Source organism: Physella acuta, unplaced genomic scaffold (assembly GCF_028476545.2).
Source record: "Physella acuta isolate Inbredline_101_S28 unplaced genomic scaffold, ASM2847654v3 ptg000254l, whole genome shotgun sequence".
Classification (NCBI taxonomy): domain Eukaryota; kingdom Metazoa; phylum Mollusca; class Gastropoda; family Physidae; genus Physella; species Physella acuta.
The window spans coordinates 581,639-605,650 of NW_026731773.1; the positions used below are offsets into that span (position 1 = coordinate 581,639).

At 39.0% G+C, this 24,012-nt stretch overlaps 1 protein-coding gene across 1 annotated transcript; it reads right to left on the minus strand.

Moving 5' to 3' along the window:
- Positions 1–454: 454 nt before the first annotated feature.
- LOC131938657 (uncharacterized) lies at positions 455–23,717 on the minus strand. Its single transcript, XM_059296777.1, has 16 exons — positions 23,361–23,717; positions 19,042–19,085; positions 16,775–16,913; positions 15,971–16,101; positions 15,587–15,779; positions 14,726–14,844; positions 14,186–14,309; positions 13,851–13,975; positions 13,650–13,761; positions 12,138–12,259; positions 11,402–11,498; positions 10,775–10,896; positions 9,124–9,238; positions 1,886–2,016; positions 1,642–1,704; positions 455–945 (listed from the first exon to the last, which is right to left on the minus strand). The coding sequence occupies exons 2-16, from the start codon at positions 19,061–19,063 to the stop codon at positions 872–874; spliced, it is 1,689 nt and encodes a 562-aa protein (XP_059152760.1). The 5' UTR covers positions 19,064–19,085; positions 23,361–23,717; the 3' UTR covers positions 455–871.
- Positions 23,718–24,012: the final 295 nt, after the last annotated feature.

The window sequence follows — 24,012 nt, forward strand, 5'->3', positions numbered from 1 at the left end:
GTTGAGCGAGTTTGATATTACCTGTGTGTAGTGTGTTGTTCGTTGACCAGCTTACACGTCCTGTTGATGTGTCACCGACGTGTTGATCTGTGTGTTGAGCAATCACGTGACAAGGACCCACGTTTTCTCAGAAAACTGTTGTATTGATTTTGTGGTGTGCTATATTCATGTTTCTTTAGGTGGCGGGATATATTTGTTAGATCAAATCAAGATTTGGGCGATAAGGCCTCTGATAAGCAGAACCTAAAAATCTAAAACAAACTTTGAAAGTCTGGCACCTTTTATAGGAGAGGTGAAACACACTTTAACAGTAACATTATTGTATTTTAATACATGCACCTCCAACATTTGTTTGTCATGAATACAACATATCCATGTCATGGGTGTCTTATATCAAACATACAACATTTCAAACACAAACATCCAATACGTAAAATACGTCGAAGTCAAGGTATAAAAATATTTTATTTTGTGATATTAAAGCTCAATATAAGGTATGTTTTTGACACACACAACACATAGGAATTACAACGCATAGATCATGATATAAAATATATAAACCTTTCTGTATTTGTATGTACAATTGCGGGTGGTTCTGTATCAGTTTGTATGTTACATTTATACAGTGAGCCTACTGTTACAGTGAATACTTTCAACTATATCAGTGTGTGGTAGTAACAGTAAATGTGAGTACTTGTCACTATAATAACACTTGTCTGTCACTATAATAACAAGTGCTTGTCATCATAATAACAAGTGTTTGTCACTATAACAAATAGAACTAGTCACGACACCAACGAGTGCTTGTCACTGTGACAGTGTGTGCTAGTCTATCTACCAGTCACCATAACAGTGAGTACTTGACCACAGTTTACATGAGCACTAGGTATTGCAGCACCATCACCACAAGAAACAACAACGGCACGGGCATCAGGTGAGCTGATCCTGGAGAAAATCAAAATAAACACATTTGATGGCATAGATCTTTGTACACAGTTCTGATAGTTACAGTTTATAATGGTTCAAATTGGGCACTATGATATAAGATGTGATGAAATAAGATGTAATGAAATACTATGTAATGAAATAAGATGCAATGAAATACGATGTAATGAAATAAGGTGTAATGAAATAAGATGTAATGAATTAAAGTGGTAATGAAGTAAGATGCAATGAAATAAGATGTAATGAAATAAGATGTAATGAAATAAGATGTAATGAAGTAAGATGTAATGAAGTAAGATGTAATGAAATAAGATGTAATGAAATAAGATTTAATGAAATAAGCTGTAATGAAGTAAGATGTAATGAAATAAGATGTAATGAAATAAGATGCAATGAAATACGATGTAATGAAATAAGGTGTAATGAAATAAGATGTAATGAATTAAAGTGGTAATGAAGTAAGATGCAATGAAATAAGATGTAATGAAATAAGATGTAATGAAATAAGATGTAATGAAGTAAGATGTAATGAAGTAAGATGTAATGAAATAAGATGTAATGAAGTAAGATGTAATGAAATAAGATGTAATGAAGTAAGATGTAAGATGTAATGAAATAAGATGTAATGAAATAAGATTTAATGAAATAAGCTGTAATGAAGTAAGATGTAATGAAATAAGATGTAATGTCTCCTACCATTCCCGTGGTCAGCGGCATGACTGGCCTCGCTCTGGACACCGTCTCTGGCCGACACTTGCCCTGGAGATACGACAGGTTGGTGGTTACAAAGATTTTACATGAGGCAGATAATGTGCTTGGACTTGAGATATTACAGGTAGGTGGTTACAAGATTTTACTGATAAGATCAGCGTCACAAATAAATACATAGAGATTAATATGGAAGCCATTTGCAGTGAGTACTGCTTGGGGCACTCAGTACCTGTTTCACACGTGTTGATTCTCAGGGTGTCGATGTCCTTGACATACGGCTCAAGGTGAGGGTCGTCCTCTAGGTAACAGCCGACTGACTGCAGGGCGTGCTCGGCACATCCAATGTTGAGCTGCATAAACCTGGGTGAGCAATGCACGTGTTACAGCAAATGTCTTTGGTATTGTCATAATCTGAATGCTACATGCACTGACACAGTTGTCACAATTATCTAGGTGTTCTACATACTGTCTTTGGTATTATAATAGTCTAGGTCTGATATGCAGTGTCGTAGTCACTGTAATCTAAGTGTACTGTGCTATAATCTAAGTGTACTGTGGTATAATCTAAGTGTACTGTGCTATAATCTAAGTGTAGTGTGCTATAATCTAAGTGTACTGTGGTATAATCTAAGTGTACTATGGTATAACCTAAGTGTACTGTGCTATAATCTAAGTGTACTATGGTATAACCTAAGTGTACTGTGCTATAATCTAAGTGTACTGTGGTATAATCTAAGTGTACTGTGCTATAATCTAAGTGTACTGTGGTATAATCTAAGTGTACTGTGCTATAATCTAAGTGTAGTGTGCTATAATCTAAGTGTACTGTGCTATAATCTAAGTGTACTGTGGTATAATCTAAGTGTACTGTGCTATAATCTAAGTGTACTGTGGTATAATCTAAGTGTACTGTGCTATAATCTAAGTGTAGTGTGCTATAATCTAAGTGTACTGTGGTATAATCTAAGTGTACTATGGTATAACCTAAGTGTACTGTGCTATAATCTAAGTGTACTATGGTATAACCTAAGTGTACTGTGCTATAATCTAAGTGTACTGTGGTATAATCTAAGTGTACTGTGCTATAATCTAAGTGTACTGTGGTATAATCTAAGTGTACTGTGCTATAATCTAAGTGTAGTGTGCTATAATCTAAGTGTACTGTGCTATAATCTAAGTGTACTGTGGTATAATCTAAGTGTACTGTGGTATAATCTAAGTGTACTGTGGTATAATCTAAGTGTACTGTGGTATAATCTAAGTGTACTGTGGTATAATCTAAGTGTAGTGTGCTATAATCTAAGTGTAGTGTGGTATAATCTAAGTGTACTGTGGTATAATCTAAGTGTAGTGTGCTATAATCTAAGTGTAGTGTGCTATAATCTAAGTGTACTGTGGTATAATCTAAGTGTACTGTGGTATAATCTAAGTGTACTGTGCTATAATCTAAGTGTACTGTGCTATAATCTAAGTGTACTGTGCTATAATCTAAGTGTACTGTGGTATAATCTAAGTGTACTGTGGTATAATCTAAGTGTACTGTGGTATAATCTAAGTGTACTGTGCTATAATCTAAGTGTACTGTGCTATAATCTAAGTGTACTGTGCTATAATCTAAGTGTACTGTGCTATAATCTAAGTGTACTGTGGTATAATCTAAGTGTACTGTGGTATAATCTAAGTGTAGTGTGCTATAATCTAAGTGTACTGTGGTATAATCTAAGTGTACTGTGGTATAATCTAAGTGTACTGTGGTATAATCTAAGTGTACTGTGGTATAATCTAAGTGTACTGTGGTATAATCTAAGTGTAGTGTGCTATAATCTAAGTGTACTGTGGTATAATCTAAGTGTACTGTGGTATAATCTAAGTGTACTGTGGTATAATCTAAGTGTACTGTGCTATAATCTAAGTGTACTGTGGTATAATCTAAGTGTACTGTGCTATAATCTAAGTGTAGTGTGCTATAATCTAAGTGTACTGTGGTATACTCTAAGTGTACTATGGTATAACCTAAGTGTACTGTGCTATAATCTAAGTGTAGTGTGCTATAATCTAAGTGTAGTGTGCTATAATCTAAGTGTACTGTGGTATAATCTAAGTGTACTGTGCTATAATCTAAGTGTACTGTGGTATAATCTAAGTGTAGTGTGCTATAATCTAAGTGTACTGTGGTATAATCTAAGTGTACTGTGCTATAATCTAAGTGTACTGTGGTATAATCTAAGTGTACTGTGCTATAATCTAAGTGTACTGTGCTATAATCTAAGTGTACTGTGGTATAATCTAAGTGTACTGTGGTATAATCTAAGTGTAGTGTGGTATAATCTAAGTGTACTGTGCTATAATCTAAGTGTACTGTGCTATAATCTAAGTGTACTGTGGTATAATCTAAGTGTACTGTGGTATAATCTAAGTGTACTGTGGTATAATCTAAGTGTACTGTGGTATAATCTAAGTGTACTGTGCTATAATCTAAGTGTACTGTGGTATAATCTAAGTGTACTGTGCTATAATCTAAGTGTAGTGTGCTATAATCTAAGTGTACTGTGGTATACTCTAAGTGTACTATGGTATAACCTAAGTGTACTGTGCTATAATCTAAGTGTAGTGTGCTATAATCTAAGTGTAGTGTGCTATAATCTAAGTGTACTGTGGTATAATCTAAGTGTACTGTGCTATAATCTAAGTGTACTGTGGTATAATCTAAGTGTAGTGTGCTATAATCTAAGTGTACTGTGGTATAATCTAAGTGTACTGTGCTATAATCTAAGTGTACTGTGGTATAATCTAAGTGTACTGTGCTATAATCTAAGTGTACTGTGCTATAATCTAAGTGTACTGTGGTATAATCTAAGTGTACTGTGGTATAATCTAAGTGTAGTGTGGTATAATCTAAGTGTACTGTGCTATAATCTAAGTGTACTGTGCTATAATCTAAGTGTACTGTGGTATAATCTAAGTGTACTGTGGTATAATCTAAGTGTACTGTGGTATAATCTAAGTGTACTGTGGTATAATCTAAGTGTAGTGTGGTATAATCTAAGTGTAGTGTGGTATAATCTAAGTGTAGTGTGCTATAATCTAAGTGTACTGTGGTATAATCTAAGTGTAGTGTGGTATAATCTAAGTGTAGTGTGGTATAATCTAAGTGTAGTGTGCTATAATCTAAGTGTACTGTGGTATAATCTAAGTGTAGTGTGGTATAATCTAAGTGTACTGTGGTATAATCTAAGTGTACTGTGCTATAATCTAAGTGTACTGTGTACTGTGCTATAATCTAAGTGTACTGTGCTATAATCTAAGTGTACTGTGGTATAATCTAAGTGTACTGTGGTATAATCTAAGTGTAGTTTTGGTATAATCTAAGTGTAGTTTTGGTATAATCTAAGTGTAGTTTTGGTATAATCTAAGTGTAGTGTGCTATAATCTAAGTGTACTGTGCTATAATCTAAGTGTACTGTGGTATAATCTAAGTGTACTGTGGTATAATCTAAGTGTAGTGTGCTATAATCTAAGTGTACTGTGGTATAATCTAAGTGTAGTGTGCTATAATCTAAGTGTACTGTGGTATAATCTAAGTGTAGTGTGCTATAATCTAAGTGTACTGTGGTATAATCTAAGTGTAGTGTGCTATAATCTAAGTGTACTGTGGTATAATCTAAGTGTAGTGTGCTATAATCTAAGTGTACTGTGGTATAATCTAAGTGTACTGTGTACTGTGCTATAATTTAAGTGTACTGTGTACTGTGGTATAATCTAAGTGTACTGTGCTATAATCTAAGTGTAGTGTGCTATAATCTAAGTGTACTGTGGTATAATCTAAGTGTACTGTGGTATAATCTAAGTGTACTGTGCTATAATCTAAGTGTACTGTGCTATAATCTAAGTGTACTGTGCTATAATCTAAGTGTACTGTGGTATAATCTAAGTGTACTGTGGTATAATCTAAGTGTACTGTGGTATAATCTAAGTGTACTGTGCTATAATCTAAGTGTACTGTGCTATAATCTAAGTGTACTGTGCTATAATCTAAGTGTACTGTGCTATAATCTAAGTGTACTGTGGTATAATCTAAGTGTACTGTGGTATAATCTAAGTGTAGTGTGCTATAATCTAAGTGTACTGTGGTATAATCTAAGTGTACTGTGGTATAATCTAAGTGTAGTGTGCTATAATCTAAGTGTACTGTGCTATAATCTAAGTGTACTGTGGTATAATCTAAGTGTACTGTGGTATAATCTAAGTGTACTGTGGTATAATCTAAGTGTACTGTGGTATAATCTAAGTGTACTGTGGTATAATCTAAGTGTAGTGTGCTATAATCTAAGTGTAGTGTGGTATAATCTAAGTGTACTGTGGTGTAATCTAAGTGTAGTGTGCTATAATCTAAGTGTAGTGTGCTATAATCTAAGTGTACTGTGGTATAATCTAAGTGTACTGTGGTATAATCTAAGTGTACTGTGCTATAATCTAAGTGTACTGTGCTATAATCTAAGTGTACTGTGCTATAATCTAAGTGTACTGTGGTATAATCTAAGTGTACTGTGGTATAATCTAAGTGTACTGTGGTATAATCTAAGTGTACTGTGCTATAATCTAAGTGTACTGTGCTATAATCTAAGTGTACTGTGCTATAATCTAAGTGTACTGTGCTATAATCTAAGTGTACTGTGGTATAATCTAAGTGTACTGTGGTATAATCTAAGTGTAGTGTGCTATAATCTAAGTGTACTGTGGTATAATCTAAGTGTACTGTGGTATAATCTAAGTGTAGTGTGCTATAATCTAAGTGTACTGTGGTATAATCTAAGTGTAGTGTGCTATAATCTAAGTGTACTGTGGTATAATCTAAGTGTACTGTGGTATAATCTAAGTGTACTGTGGTATAATCTAAGTGTACTGTGGTATAATCTAAGTGTACTGTGGTATAATCTAAGTGTAGTGTGCTATAATCTAAGTGTACTGTGGTATAATCTAAGTGTACTGTGGTATAATCTAAGTGTAGTGTGCTATAATCTAAGTGTAGTGTGCTATAATCTAAGTGTACTGTGCTATAATCTAAGTGTAGTGTGCTATAATCTAAGTGTACTGTGGTATAATCTAAGTGTACTGTGGTATAATCTAAGTGTAGTGTGCTATAATCTAAGTGTACTGTGGTATAATCTAAGTGTACTGTGGTATAATCTAAGTGTACTGTGGTATAATCTAAGTGTAGTGTGCTATAATCTAAGTGTACTGTGGTATAATCTAAGTGTACTGTGCTATAATCTAAGTGTACTGTGCTATAATCTAAGTGTACTGTGGTATAATCTAAGTGTACTGTGGTATAATCTAAGTGTAGTGTGGTATAATCTAAGTGTACTGTGCTATAATCTAAGTGTACTGTGCTATAATCTAAGTGTACTGTGGTATAATCTAAGTGTACTGTGGTATAATCTAAGTGTACTGTGGTATAATCTAAGTGTACTGTGGTATAATCTAAGTGTAGTGTGGTATAATCTAAGTGTAGTGTGGTATAATCTAAGTGTAGTGTGCTATAATCTAAGTGTACTGTGGTATAATCTAAGTGTAGTGTGGTATAATCTAAGTGTAGTGTGGTATAATCTAAGTGTAGTGTGCTATAATCTAAGTGTACTGTGGTATAATCTAAGTGTAGTGTGGTATAATCTAAGTGTACTGTGGTATAATCTAAGTGTACTGTGCTATAATCTAAGTGTACTGTGTACTGTGCTATAATCTAAGTGTACTGTGCTATAATCTAAGTGTACTGTGGTATAATCTAAGTGTACTGTGGTATAATCTAAGTGTAGTTTTGGTATAATCTAAGTGTAGTTTTGGTATAATCTAAGTGTAGTTTTGGTATAATCTAAGTGTAGTGTGCTATAATCTAAGTGTACTGTGCTATAATCTAAGTGTACTGTGGTATAATCTAAGTGTACTGTGGTATAATCTAAGTGTAGTGTGCTATAATCTAAGTGTACTGTGGTATAATCTAAGTGTAGTGTGCTATAATCTAAGTGTACTGTGGTATAATCTAAGTGTAGTGTGCTATAATCTAAGTGTACTGTGGTATAATCTAAGTGTAGTGTGCTATAATCTAAGTGTACTGTGGTATAATCTAAGTGTAGTGTGCTATAATCTAAGTGTACTGTGGTATAATCTAAGTGTAGTGTGCTATAATCTAAGTGTACTGTGGTATAATCTAAGTGTAGTGTGCTATAATCTAAGTGTACTGTGGTATAATCTAAGTGTAGTGTGCTATAATCTAAGTGTACTGTGGTATAATCTAAGTGTACTGTGTACTGTGCTATAATTTAAGTGTACTGTGTACTGTGCTATAATCTAAGTGTACTGTGTACTGTGCTATAATCTAAGTGTACTGTGTACTGTGCTATAATTTAAGTGTACTGTGTACTGTGCTATAATCTAAGTGTACTGTGTACTGTGCTATAATCTAAGTGTACTGTGTACTGTGCTATAATCTAAGTGTACAAGTGTACTGTGCTATAATCTAAGTGTACTGTGTGCTGTGCTATAATCTAAGTGTACTGTGTACTGTGCTATAATCTAAGTGTACAAGTGTACTGTGCTATAATCTAAGTGTACTGTGTGCTGTGCTATAATCTAAGTGTACTGTGTACTGTGCTATAATCTAAGTGTACTGTGCTATAATCTAAGTGTACTGTGCTATAATCTATGTGTACTGTGCTATAATCTAAGTGTACTGTGTTCTGTGCTATAATCTAAGTGTACTGTGGTATAATCTAAGTGTACTGTGTACTGTGCTATAATCTAAGTGTACTGTGCTATAATCTAAGTGTACTGTGCTATAATCTATGTGTACTGTGCTATAATCTAAGTGTACTGTGTTCTGTGCTATAATCTAAGTGTACTGTGCTATAATCTAAGTGTACTGTGTACTGTGCTATAATCTAAGTGTACTGTGTACTGTGCTATAATCTAAGTGTACTGTGTACTGTGCTATAATCTAAGTGTACTGTGCTATAATCTAAGTGTACTGTGCTATAATCTATGTGTACTGTGCTATAATCTAAGTGTACTGTGCTATAATCTAAGTGTACTGTGCTATAATCTATGTGTACTGTGCTATAATCTAAGTGTACTGTGTTCTGTGCTATAATCTAAGTGTACTGTGCTATAATCTAAGTGTACTGTGTTCTGTGCTATAATCTAAGTGTACTGTGCTATAATCTAAGTGTACTGTGTACTGTGCTATAATCTAAGTGTACTGTGCTATAATCTAAGTGTACTTTGGTATAATCTAAGTGTACTGTGCTATAATCTAAGTGTACTGTGCTATAATCTAAGTGTACTGTGCTATAATCTAAGTGTACAGTGTACTGTGCTATAATCTAAGTGTACTGTGCTATAATCTAAGTGTACTGTGTACTGTGCTATAATCTAAGTGTACTGTGTACTGTGGTATAATCTAAGTGTACTGACGTGCACCAGGTGGAACCCTCGTACAAGTTCTTCAGGTTAGGTGAGAAGGAGCTTGTGACGGCTGTCGTACACTTGTTGAAGGCGGGACACCTCAGGAGCTTGGGGTTGTTGTAGACTGGGGGGTGGGGGAAGGAGAGGGGATGGACATGTAGTGAAACAAATCTCAAGAAAAATACAAGTCTCATATATTTTAAAGAACAAAACGACCAACCTGACTGTACATAAATAAAACTGTTGTAAATAATGACATGATAACTAATCAAGGATGTATTTGTTCTTAAATAAAGGGCGGTACAATATCTACTCTGTTTAAACTTTTTAAAACAACAGTTCAGAATGTTATTTAATGTTATACAAACGTATAGCTGCATAACACGCCGTATTTCAACATTGTCTTAAAAATCAAACACTTGGAAATGTAAAGATAAGGACCAACTTTTATCGCAGTAGCCCTGCATTATGTAAAGATAAGGACCAACTTTTATCACAGTAACCTCCCTGCATTATGTAAAGATAAGGACCAACTTTTATTATAGTAACCTCCCTGCATTATGTAAAGATAAGGACCAACTTTTATCATAGTAACCTCCCTGCATTATGTAAAGATAAGGACCAACTTTTATCACAGTAGCCTCCCTGCATTATGTAAAGATAAGGACCAACTTTTATCGCAGTAGCCCTGCATTATGTAAAGATAAGGACCAACTTTTATCACAGTAACCTCCCTGCATTATGTAAAGATAAGGACCAACTTTTATCACAGTAGCCCTGCATTATGTAAAGATAAGGACCAACTTTTATCACAGTAACCTCCCTGCATTATGTAAAGATAAGGACCAACTTTTATCACAGTAGCCCTGCATTATGTAAAGATAAGGACCAACTTTTATCACAGTAACCTCCCTGCATTATGTAAAGATAAGGACCAACTTTTATCACAGTAGCTGCCTGTATTATGTAAAGATAAGGACCAACTTTTATCACAGTAACCTCCCTGCATTATGTAAAGATAAGGACCAACTTTTATTATAGTAACCTCCCTGCATTATGTAAAGATAAGGACCAACTTTTATCATAGTAACCTCCCTGCATTATGTAAAGATAAGGACCAACTTTTATCACAGTAGCCTCCCTGCATTATGTAAAGATAAGGACCAACTTTTATCGCAGTAGCCCTGCATTATGTAAAGATAAGGACCAACTTTTATCACAGTAACCTCCCTGCATTATGTAAAGATAAGGACCAACTTTTATCACAGTAGCCCTGCATTATGTAAAGATAAGGACCAACTTTTATCACAGTAACCTCCCTGCATTATGTAAAGATAAGGACCAACTTTTATCACAGTAACCTCCCTGCATTATGTAAAGATAAGGACCAACTTTTATCACAGTAGCCCTGCATTATGTAAAGATAAGGACCAACTTTTATCACAGTAACCTCCCTGCATTATGTAAAGATAAGGACCAACTTTTATCACAGTAGCTGCCTGTATTATGTAAAGATAAGGACCAACTTTTATCACAGTAACCTCCCTGCATTATGTAAAGATAAGGACCAACTTTTATCTCAGTAGCCTGCATTATGTAAAGATAAGGACCAACGTTTATCACAGTAACCTCCCTGCATTATGTAAAGATAAGGACCAACTTTTATCACAGTAGCCCTGCATAAGCTTGTCCAGAGAACCAAATTCCACCTCTGTGATAGACTGCGGCAGTTGACATGTATCCAGGCTGTTGGACATGCACTTGAAGTAGCCACGGAGTGCCCTGTGGTACAGAGGACGTCATTAGTTGCTGGATCACGTGAAAACTACCCACACACCAATTTCAGATCTACCCACATTCAAGGTCAGTCCTACCCACACGCTAATGTCAGACCTACCCACACACTAATGTCAGACCTACCCACACACTAATGTCAGACCTACCCACACACCAAGGTCATACCTACCCACACACCAAGGTCATACCTACCCACACACCAAGGTCAGACCTACCCACAAACCGATGTCAGACCTACCCACACACTAACGTCAGACCTACCCACACACTAATGTCAGACCTACCCACACACCAAGGTCATACCTACCCACACACCAAGGTCATACCTACCCACACACCAAGGTCAGACCTACCCACAAACCGATGTCATACCTACCCACACACCAAGGTCAGACCTACCCACACACTAATGTCAGACCTACCCACACACTAACGTCAGACCTACCTACACACTAATGTCAGACCTACCCACATCCAAGGTCAGACCTACCCACACATCCCTGCAAGGTTCGGTCCCCTGGACAGACTAGCGAGCAGGGTGTTGCTACAGAAGGTCACCTGAGTGCACGAGGTCAAACGTAGGATATCTGCAACAAAAAAGTCATTTTAAGATATCTGCAACAAAAAGGTCATTTTAAGATATCTGCAACAAGAAGGTCATTTTAGGATATCTGTAACAAAAAGGTCATTTTAAGATATCTGCAACAAGAAGGTCATTTTAGGATATCTGCAACAAAAAGGTCATTTTAAGATATCTGCAACAAGAAGGTCATTTTAGGATATCTGCAACAAAAAGGTAATTTTAAGATATCTGCAACAAGAAGGTCATTTTAGGATATCTGCAACAAGAAGGTCATTTTAGGATATCTGCAACAAGAAGGTCGTTTTAAGATATCTGCAACAATGTCATTTTAAAATATCTGCAAGAAGAAGGTCATTTTAAGATATTTGCAACAAGGTCATTTTAAGATATCTGCAACAAGGAGGTAATTTTAAGATATCTGCAACAAGAAGGTGATTTTAAGATATCTGCAACAAGAAGGTCATTTAAAGATATTTGCAACAAGAAGGTCATTTTAAGATATCTGCAACAAGAAGATCATTTTAAGATATCTGCAACAAGAAGGTCATTTTAACTACATCAGTTCTCTGCATCACAGGCCTGACATAACCTTGACCTGAGCTAACATGACCTAGCCTTGACCTGACCTACAATGATGACCTACTTGGATGACATTTCTCCCTGTACTGTAGCTTGAGAAGCTGGACCATCTGTAGCTCGACGGTCAACAGCTGACTGCACGTGGGGGAGAGTCGAGACATGCAGGTGGTGTAGCTGTCCAGGGCGCTGAAATATGGGCACATCGTTAGGGTAGGGAACTTGTGGGAACATCTTTAGGGCAGGGAACTCGTGGGAACATTGGCACATCGTTAGGGTAGGGAACTTGTGGGAACATCTTTAGGGAAGGGAACTCGTGGGAACATTGGCACATCGTTAGGGTAGGGAACTTGTGGGAACATCTTTAGGGCAGGGAACTCGTGGGAACATTGGCACATCTTTAGGGCAGGGAACTTGTGTGAACATTGGCACATCGTTAGGGTAGGGAACTTGTGGGAACATCTTTAGGGCAGGGAACTCGTGGGAACATTGGCACATCGTTAGGGTAGGGAACTTGTGGGAACATCTTTAGGGCAGGGAACTCGTGGGAACATTGGCACATCGTTAGGGTAGGGAACTTGTGGGAACATCTTTAGGGCAGGGAACTCGTGGGAACATTGGCACATCTTTAGGGCAGGGAACTTGTGGGAACATGGGCACATCTTTAGGGCAGGGAACTTGTGGGAACATGGGCACATCTTTAGGGCAGGGAACTTGTGGGAACATGGGCACATCTTTAGGGCTGGGAACTTGTGGGAACATGGGCACATCTTTAGGGCAGGGAACTTGTGGGAACATGGGCACATCTTTAGGGCAGGGAACTTGTGGGAACATGGGCACATCTTTAGGGCAGGGAACTTGTGGGAACATGGGCGCATCTTTAGGGCTGGGAACTTGTGGGAACATGGGCACATCTTTAGGGCTGGGAACTTGTGGGAACATGGGCACATCTTTAGGGCTGGGAACTTGTGGGAACATGGGCACATCTTTAGGGCAGGGAACTTGTGGGAACATGGGCACATCTTTAGGGCAGGGAACTTGTGGGAACATGGGCACATCTTTAGGGCAGGGAACGTGTGGGAACATGGGCACATCTTTAGGGCAGGGAACGTGTGGGAACATGGGCACATCTTTAGGGCTGGGAACTTGTGGGAACATGGGCACATCTTTAGGGCAGGGAACTCGTGGGGACATGGGCACATCTTTAGGGCAGGGAACTTGGTGAACATGGGCACATCTTTAGGGCTGGGAACTTGTGGGAACATGGGCACATCTTTAGGGCAGGGAACTCGTGGGGACATGGGCACATCTTTAGGGCAGGGAACTTGTGGGAACATGGGCACATCTTTAGGGCAGGGAACTCGTGGGGACATGGGCACATCTTTAGGGCAGGGAACTCGTGGGAACATGGGCACATCTTTAGGTTAAAGTTGGCTTTGTTTTAATATTAATCACATTTTATTTGTTTATATTAAGTTCCTTTCTTGCCCACTTAAGCCACAAGGACTATATGCTATAACTATGATGCACATAGCAAGTCATTATGCAGCCCCTATGCTGCATCAGTGCCTTCCCTCACCTGCAAACGTTGCTGAGATTTCCCGAGTGAAGGGCAGGGAAATAACTCGTGTTGAAGACAGAAGAGCAGGACCGGTAACTCTCAACACACTTCATGGCTGACTCCCCATTATCTAACAGAAGAATGTGGAGTAAAAAGTACTAAAACTTGTATTTACTAGTACCTAAAACTTGTAATGAGTCATTAGGTTGATGAGCTTACCCTTCCCACAGTACAGGTACTGTTTCTTGAGTTGCTGGACGTTGGCCTGGTACTGTGACGCGAACTGTGAGCAACCAGCCTCAGTACTCACTGCCAGCATGCATGACGTGTAGTTCTCGAAAGCCCTAGCGACAAGGGGTGCTATTATGTTTACATTAAGCTCACATACATCAACCCTATCTCTATAATTTAGCTCCACGTGAAATAAGATAAATCTGTATTGAGTTGAACTGGCTTAGCGAAAAGTTAAAGAGAGGTAAACAGAAAGAGTATCGACGGCTTCTTAAGATCATCGGCCCACATGACCTTTGCCCATCCCTATAACCTTGACCTACCCGCATGTGACCTTGACATTGGCTGCACCAGCTTGTGGTGTAACTGACGAGTGAAACAAGTGCTGGTAGCACTTGATGGTCTTGTTGGTGCACTCGATCATCTTGTAGGCGTTCACTTGGGCGTCTTAAAGTAGAACAATGTTTAGTTATTTAAAAACAGACAACTACAGCTGAGTGATGTCACGTGTAACGTCATAGTCTCCAGTCATACAGCCATAGAATAAAGGCATACAGCCATAAACTGCATTTTAACAGCTAAAGTCACCAACTATAGAGTCACAATCTCCAGTTTAATTAACAGCCAACGTTTCCAGCCATACAGACATGACCTACAGCTAGAGTCTTCAGCCTACAGCCATGGCCTTGCGCCATAAAGTCATAGTATGGAGCCATAGATCCATGGCCTGTAGCTATGCCGCCAATGTCTGCATCTATACAGCTAAAATCTACCCACCTTCCGAGCGAATAGCCCTGTGTTGTTGCTGCAGCCATACAGCTATACTACATCCACCAGCAGCCATAAAGCTATAGACTACCCACCTTCCGAGCACATAGCCCTGTGCTGTAGTTGCATGCTTGAGACGATATTTTTAGGCACAAGATGGCCGCACTCTGAGGACTGGAGCTCTTCATAGCAGTGGGAGAACTGGCTCAACGTTCTGGTGAGTGGGAATCTGAACTTGTCAAATCTTACTTTTGGAAATCTCAACTTGTCAGATCTCACTTTTGGAAATCTGAACTTGTCAGATATCAATTTTGGAAATCTGAACTTGTCAAATCTTATTTTTGGAAATCTGAACTTGTCAAATCTAACTTTTGGAAATCTGAACTTTTCAAATTTAACTTTTGGAAATCTGAACTTGTCAAGTCTAAATTTTGGAAAACTGAACTTGTTAGAAATAACTTAATTGTAATTTAAAAATCTGAACTTGCCAAATGTAACAAGATATTTAAAATCTGAAATCTAACTTAACTGTTAATGTCTGAACTTGTCTAATCAACTTAAAACTTTTCAGATGTATGAGAGACTTACAGACAGATGTATGAGAGACTTACAGACAGATGTATGAGAGACTTACAGACAGATGTATGAGAGACTTACAGACAGATGTATGAGAGACTTACAGACAGATTTATGAGAGACTTACAGACAGATGTATGAGAGACTTACAGACAGATGTATGAGAGACTTACAGACAGATGTATGAGAGACTTACAGACAGATGTATGAGAGACTTACAGACAGATGTATGAGAGACTTACAGACAGATGTATGAGAAACTTACAGACAGATGTATGAGAGACTTACAGACAGATGTTTGAGAGACTTACAGACAGATGTATGAGAGACTTACAGACAGATGTATGAGAGACTTACAGACAGATGTTTGAGAGACTTACAGACAGATGCCGGAAATGTTTGTGGACGCCATGTTTGTTTTGAGCCTGTTGTTGAAGCTGAGGTGACAGGCCTGGACCTTCTGACTGCAGACGATGAGCAGCCTGCCGGAGGTCGGCACCACGCCCGTGTTGGTGGAGAAGGTCAGGCCTGTGGTGCCATGGCTGGTCGGTCTGGACGTGTTTGTGTCGGCCCCTGGGGGGGACACAAGGGGTCGTGATGAGCATCATGGACACGGTCATCATGGGTCTTATACTGACATAGCTAATACATCACCGAATCTTAGTTCTATTCAAGATAAAGCAGTTATAGTTTTGTACTCAACTATAAATGTACACCATCGGTCACGTGATCAGGGAGGGCAGGTGTCACGTGACCCAACTTACCGCACGTGCGGACGTAGTCCGGCAGGATGTACATGTTAAGCATGTTCCTCGTCATCCGGGCATTCTGCTCGTTCGGGCAAACGGAAATGTTCATGGCGTGGTTCAAACACTCTATCTGGTTGGCCACTAGCCTGCAACACACACACACACACAAATTAGCTGAAGTAGCCGGGGGGGGGGGGGGAGTTTAAGTAAACATAAAACAATGATAAAAGACGTAAAATGTACCACTGTAGGTATTGCACTGTAAGATTTGTTTTGTTTTCATACTTGTGTTTTGCAATAAAGAGGAAGTGTGGATTACTTTCTTCTTATTCATCTTTTTCTTTCTTAATTATTATGTTGGGCGGGATTTCATCTAACATAATATAACATAATTAACAAATCATCCGCCATATGGACCATTGACTTGGATTTCTGTTTAGGTTAGTTTCCATGGCTTTTGTCCATCCAGAAACTACATTTCCTAGACGGGTTGCTGTCCCCAGCTATCGAGCCTCATTTAACCCTGGGCTCGAAGTCGGGACTTTTCGATCGAGCAAGCATTATGCTTTACCGGACTATGAAGCGAGAGGGTTAAGAAAGAAAAAACCTTACTGCCCGTCCCCCGCATACACACCCATTATCTGTCATCTGCCTTTTAAAGACAGAACACTTATGAGCCTACATTAAAACATGTATTAGAAAAGTGCATCCATTCCCAGAAACAGGATAACCCCTGATAATGACACCATTTTCTCATGTAATGTGGGATAATTTCTTCTTGTATTTTTCTAATGTTTTAGTGCTGATGGTGTGACTTACTTGCAGAAGTTTGACGTCTGACTTCCGGTGGTGTTCGTACTGTTGGAGTTGAGCTGGTCCATCTCGTGAGCAAACTTCTTGCTGCAGCTTTCATAGCAGGACAGTGTCAGCAGGGGCAGACAGCAGAGTAGTGAGACAGCTGAAATATGAGGGGCAGACAGCATATTAGTGAGACAGCTGAAATATGAGGGGCAGACAGATTAGTGAGACAAGGGGCATACAGATTAGTGAGACAGCTGAAATATGAGGGGCAGACAGCATATTAGTGAGACAGCTGAAATATGAGGGGCAGACAGATTAGTGAGACAAGGGGCATACAGATTAGTGAGACAGCTGAAATATGAGGGGCAGACAGCATATTAGTGAGACAGCTGAAATATGAGGGGCAGACAGATTAGTGAGACAAGGGGCATACAGATTAGTGAGACAGCTGAAATATGAGGGGCAGACAGCATATTAGTGAGACAACTGAAATTTGAGGGTCAGACAGATTAGTGAGACAAGGGGCATACAGATTAGTGAGACAGCTGCTGAAATATGAGGGGCAGACAGATGAGTGAGACAGCTGAAATGTGAGGGGCAGACAGATTAGTGAGACAGGTGCTGAAATATGAGGGGCAGACAGATTAGTGAGACAGGTGCTGAAATATGAGGGGCAGACAGATTAGTGAGACAGCTGCTGAAATATGAGGGGCAGGCAGATTAGTGAAACAGCTGAAATATGAGGGGCAGACAAATTAGTGAGACAAGGGGCAGACAGATTAGTGAGAAAAGGGGCAGACAGATTAGTGAGAAAAAGGGCAGACAGATTAGTGAGACAAGGGCAGAGAGATTAGTGAGACAATGGTAGACAGATTAGTGAGACAAGGGCAGACAGATTAGTGAGACAGCTGAAATATGAGGAAAAGACATATTAGTGAGACTAGGGGCAGACAGATTAGTGAGACAGCTGAAATATGAGGGGCAGACAGATTAGTGAGACAAGAGGCAGACAGATTAGTGAGACAGATGCTGAAATATGAGGGGCAGACAGATTAGTGAGACTATGGGCAGACAGATTAGTGAGACAGATGCTGAAATATGAGGGGCAGACAGATGAGTGAGACAACTGAAATTTGAGGGGCAGACAAATTAGTGAGACAAGGGGCAGACAGATGAGTTAGACAAGGGGCAGACAAATTAGTGAGACAAGGGGGAGACAGATTAGTGAGACAGCTAAAATATGAGCGACAGAGATGAGTGAGACAAGGGGCAGACAGATTAGTGATAACAGATGACAAGGACGGCTAGTAGAGTAGTACTGCAGGTATGTAGATTTAATAGCGTAAAGATATGTAAATAGCGAGACCTAACTGAGAAAAAAAGGCAAGGACGAAAATGTATGTTAATCTATTCAATAGCCGGACAGAATCAGGTCTTGTATATAAAGCTCAAGTGAGGATACATTCTACTGTACAGATGAAAAAAGAGTTTTTTTTTGTTTTTAAGTTTTGAAAAAGAAACAAAAACCATATAAAGTTTGAATCAAGTTCGAGTTTTGTTTTGTAAATGTTAACGAATAAAAAAAACACCACTGTCCCGCCTTGTTGACCAGAAAGTGTCCCGGATGTTGATGTTTGCTTACGTCCCCTGTCCCAGTTGAATAAATTATTATATACGTCATCACTGGCAGAATCGTGTCAGAAGTATGACAAGCGATAAAATTTGTGAGCTAACACTGAACACTACATCAGAAGTATGACAAGCGATAAAATTTGTGAGCTAACACTGAACACTACATCAGAAGTATGACAAGCGATAAAATTTGTGAGCTAACACTGAACACTACATCAGAAGTATGACAAGCGATAAAATTTGTGAGCTAACACTGAACACTACATCAGAAGTATGACAAGCGATAAAATTTGTGAGCTAACACTGAACACTACATCAGAAGTATGACAAGCGATAAAATTTGTGAGCTAACACTGAACACTACATCAGAATTATGACAAGCGATAAAATTTGTGAGCTAACACTGAACACTACATCAGAAGTATGACAAGCGATAAAATTTGTGAGCTAACACTGAACACTACATCAGAAGTATGACAAGCGATAAAATTTGTGAGCTAACACTGAACACTGCACAACACGGAGGCATGGGGTGAGGATGGGGGTGGGGATGGGGGGGGGGGGTAATCATCTTACCCAATAGTGTTTGTGTTTGGGGGAAGGGAGTCAACTTACCCAGTAGTGTGTGTGTGGGTGGGGGGGGGTCAACTTACCTAGTAGGTTAGCGCCAATCATGGCGTCGAGGGAAGTGATTTATCTGAAAATAAATGTTTAAAACACATTTAATTTGAATCTGTATGCTACAATTTATACACCGCTTTACGACTGCTTCACGTGAATATAACAAGGGTAAGACCCTTTAAATTACCTACAGCTTAAAGTTTGTTGGTCAACTATACCTATTGGTCAAGTACATCTACATATGGGTGTCACTTAAACAACAATAACGTGTTTGTGACATAAATGTCAGGTGTAAATGTCATGCTAGGCCTGACGACTCAGATGTGGTTCTGAACGGTTAGGTGGTTTGACCATTTTTGGTTCAATCATTGGTGGTTTGACCATAGGTGGTTCGACCATAGGTTGTTTGATCATAGGTGGTTTGACCATAGGTGGTTTGGGTACATCAAGGGTTTGACCCAAGGGGATTTTGTCAATAAAGTGGTTGTCTGCATGCAGTTTTCATAATAATTACCGTAAAGTGTTATTTAGTGTCTGAAATTATGGGATGGTTCAATTAATAAAATAACACATTTTCTTTAACTCTAAGTCTCTAAGGGAATGTTAAAGGTATCAAACACGACAATAGAAGGTTACTCCAACCAAATGTTTCGATGTTTTTATAAAATAACATTAATCCTAAACATGTTTAAAGTGTAGCTGTTTTCTAGTATTTTAATTAAATGACACTACCATGACATTTGCTGTAAATACCATGAATGTTGAGAACTGTATTTGGTGCATAAAGTACGAGGTCAATGACCTCTGAGTATCCCATCTTGTGTATGTGGGGCTGGCCTAGTTCAGCTTGACACAACCATACATCACGTCTGACACATGACATCAGCTTGTATGTCAGTCACTGTCACCTGACATCTGACACTAGCATAAGTATCTTCAACTTGCAATAGAACGGTACTAGCTATAAAACCTAACTGTAGTCGCTACCAGAACCAACACAGGCACTCAGTGCCAGCTAACGACCAGCACCGCTCACAGGACTAAGACAAAAGTCCATCCAATATTTTATATGTGACAATACAAACTACATTGTGATGTTGTTGTAGGATTTTTCTTGGTGTTTTTAATAGTTTTGGTAACTAAAAACAATTTTAAAACAAAGACCAAAATCAATTTAGTTTTTACATGGTACTGTTGACAAATGAAGCGTAACTATGTCACTCTGACGTTCGAAAGTAGAAGTTAATTAAAATATTTACCGGGAAATTTTGCGTAAAAAATGGGTTCTACAAAATGAAACTACAAAATAAAACTACAAAATTGTTTAGCTGATGTTATCAAATAGAAATGTAATCTTAAAGGCAAGAAAATATTTCAATTTACTGCATTTCAAACATTACAATTAACAGAAAATATTAAATTACACAATTTTTCAGCATTTGTTTTATATTTAACGACGAATTTTAAGTCAACTTTGATGAAAAAACCACGGTTTTAGTTTCTACCTACAACAGTGAACAATTTATGATACATTGACAAAAATCCCGATACTCGCTCAAATCATTGGATAGGGTTTCCGTTAAAATTGGTTTAATTAGCTATGTAGTAGTTTAGTAAATGTAATATATATCTGTTAATCTTTAAATATCCCAATACATTGTACCTAGTGCGTCACAGTTTTTGACTTCCCCATCCTCCACCCAGTACATCTTATGACCCCCCTCCCTCCCTCCTCCTCTTGTAGTTTCATGACGTCACTTCTGTACGAACCCTTTGTTGACTGACGTACCAGTATAGTACATTTTGCTGAGGTTTCAAGTCTAGGCCAGGAGCCCGTAGACTTCCTGATGTGTGAATCTACCACATTAGTTATCGGATGAAGGACAGCAAGGTGGTGGTAGTGGTGGGGGGGGGGGGGGGGGCGGCACCACGTTAAACCAGCTAATTGGGTCAAGTGTGTTCGTGTCTTCTTTAAATCTTCAGCTTTTAATTATAAATAATGAAACAAAGTGACCATTTGTCAGTGTCGCTTGTTAAGCCCCCAATGCTTGTATGTGGAAGTGATTGTTTAGATGGGCTCTCGTGTAAAGCCCCCAATGCTTGTATGTGGAAGTGATTGTTTAGATGGGCTCTCGTGTAAAGCCCCCAATGCTTGTATGTGGAAGTGATTGTTTAGATGGGCTCTCGTGTAAAGCCAGCCAATGATTGTATGTGGCACTGATTGTTTGGATGGGCTCTTGTGCCTAGTTTGTAGTGAATACGTGGTGAGTTTAAGATAAGAAAACAATTCTAAACCAGAGTTTCTTCCAGGCATCTCTTCAGGGGGGGGGTGGGCGGCCAAGCCCCTCCCCCCCGAAAAAATTCTACCGCCCCCCCCCCCCCCCCCCGAACGAAATGAAATTTATATAATTTATATAGAAAATATATACTTTTAACAGTGTCCGCCCCCCCTCCTTCCGAAGAAAGTCTACCCCCCCCCCCAAAAAAAAATATTTCAAGTGCCCCCCCCCCCCCCCCCCGGAGAAAAAAGTCTGGAAGAAACTCTAAACTCTCAGATAGATACACAATCCCTAACTTCTGTTATAACCACAGCCGAGCCCGGTTGTATAGACTTCTATTGTAAATATGGTATTCTGGGTTATGTATACTAAAGTGTCATTTTGCTCTTTACGTCAATTCGAAGAAAAAATGTATATCCCAAAAAGATAAATGTCAATTTTTAGATAACAGCATCAAACGATCGTCATATTCTCCTACAGTATATAGGTTGGTGATTAATTAAAGGTTTCGTTAACAAACCTCATACCATATTCACGCGACTTCGTTCGATGGTTCTATTACAGAAAAACTATATTCATCATATTCGTGCATACAGTTATATTCTGAGTAGGTACCACTTCATCATTTCAAAGTTTTACACTTATTGGGGAAAATATTGAATGATTTTTTTTACGAAATCGATTTTTAAAACTGTTTTGGACAGTTTATTTAATGAAAAAAAAAATGTTTTTGTTATAAATTATGTGACACGGTGTCGAAGATAATAACGTCACACTCTTAAAGGGGGGGGGGGGGTTGAACGTGTTTGACGTCACGCGTTTGAATTTTGGTGTGTGTTGCTTGAAATTGAATTCTAACAGTTATTTCAAATTTCAGAATTTTTATCTCTTATAAATTCTATTCTAAGATAAAATCAGTATTGAGTATTTTCTGCCAGTGTACTTAGCTCGATATGAAGTACAAAGTCCTGTTTTTTTTTTTTTACTCCTGTCTTTTTCTGTCATCTATTGCAAAAACAAGGTTTTGGATGTTCGCCTTCATCTCTAAATCCTGTGGTGTTGGTGTGTCACATAATATCGCTGATATGTACACTAGATGCCATCTCCATGACATTTATTGATGTCTGTGTGACATTTGTGATGTATGTGGTTGCTTGTTATCTAAGACAGGTAAAAGCCTGCCTGAAACCTGCCTGTAAACGTTACGTCATCACTCCATGCAGGTACCTGCCAGACCTGATCAATAAACCTACAGGTTTGTGACGTGTTTTTGTACGTCATAGTGACGTCTTGCCCCCATAGCATGCACGACTGGTTGCGCAAGTGCTATTTTGGAGAAGATATTTTTACACCGCGATGGCAAACCATTAGTCGTCAGGCCTAGTCCCAAGGTCACGTGTCTTAAGGCCTAGTCCCAAGGTCACGTGTCTCCCGACAGAAACAACGGACGACGTCAGACGTCAATCAAACACCGAGCACGGGGAACAGACGACCAAGTCACGTGGTCATGTAGGAACGTTTCTCTCTAGCTAAGTTTAGCCAAGAGGGTCAAAGGTTACCATCTGCCTCCTATTTTCTCTTAAATCCACCCACCTACTCCCACCTCTTCCCTTCTCCTACCATCATCTACCATCTCTCGTCAATCCTTACAATTACTACAGTCACGTACCATCACGTACCATCACGTACCATCACGTACCTTCTACGTCACCACTTACCATCTCTTACATTTACTTACCATCACCAATATTCTCCTACCATCAACTACCATCTTGTATTGTGACAAAAATTAATATATTTTCAGCCTTTCTATTTTCTGACCGTTAGCGTTTTAGCGTCGCCGAGGCAGAGATAGGTTGTAGATTTGGGGCCAAGGGTTAAGGATAGTGTTAGGAACATGGTTCTAGTAAGGGTAACGAAGCAAGCTCCCATCAAGTTTTATATAGGGCGCTAAATAAATGATATTTTTTTTTTGTAATATTGTTTTTTTAATGAAAAGAATTAATTTAAAAAATTGATGGAATATGACCAAAATATAAAAGAATTAATTAAGAATGAAAATATCAGCTTACTATTTAGACGTCAAATATTAGATTGACGTATAACACCGTCAGAAGATGGTGCCCCGGGGAGCCGGTTAGGATACTCCGTTGTCCTGATAGTTGGCGCTCCTGAAATTGGCTGTGGTTTATGCCGGAGCCGGTTCAATGGTATTCCAACAGCCGGTAATGTCCTAAAGCCGGTATGCTGGTAATGTCCTAAAGCCGGTATGCTGGTAATGTCCTAAGGCCAGTATACCAAGAATGTCCTAAAGCCGGTATGCCGGTAATGTCCTAGAGTCGGTGGTCCTAAAGCCGGATGGTGTTTACCGTCTAAGAAGCGCGAGGAAGACACCACAACCTTACCTGTCTGTCCACGGGAAAGTTTTGTCATACTGGGCCCTCTGTCCCTGGTGTAATATGTCAGGGGGTGGGGCCAAGGGGGGGGGGGGGGTTGTCAGACTGACTTGATATACTGGTGTAATATGTCAGGGGGTGGGGCCAGGGGGGGGGTTGTCATTCTGACTTGATATACTGGTGTAATATGTCAGGGGGTGGGGCCAGGGGAGGGGGGGTGGGTTGTCAGACTGACTTGATATACTGGTGTAATATGTCAGGGGGTGGGGCCAGGGGGGGGGTTGTCAGACTGACTTGATATACTGGTGTGTTCTGGTTCAGAAGGTTG

Excerpts from the sequence above, each read along its gene's own strand:
- LOC131938657 (XM_059296777.1), bottom strand. The coding sequence starts at position 19,063 with ATGATTGGCGCTAACCTACTAG. Across the intron at positions 16,102-16,774 it reads CAGACGTCAAACTTCTGCAA|GCTAGTGGCCAACCAGATAG; the intron begins GTAAGTCACACC and ends TGTGTGTTGCAG. Across the intron at positions 13,976-14,185 it reads AATGTCAAGGTCACATGCGG|GGCTTTCGAGAACTACACGT; the intron begins GTAGGTCAAGGT and ends CCTTGTCGCTAG.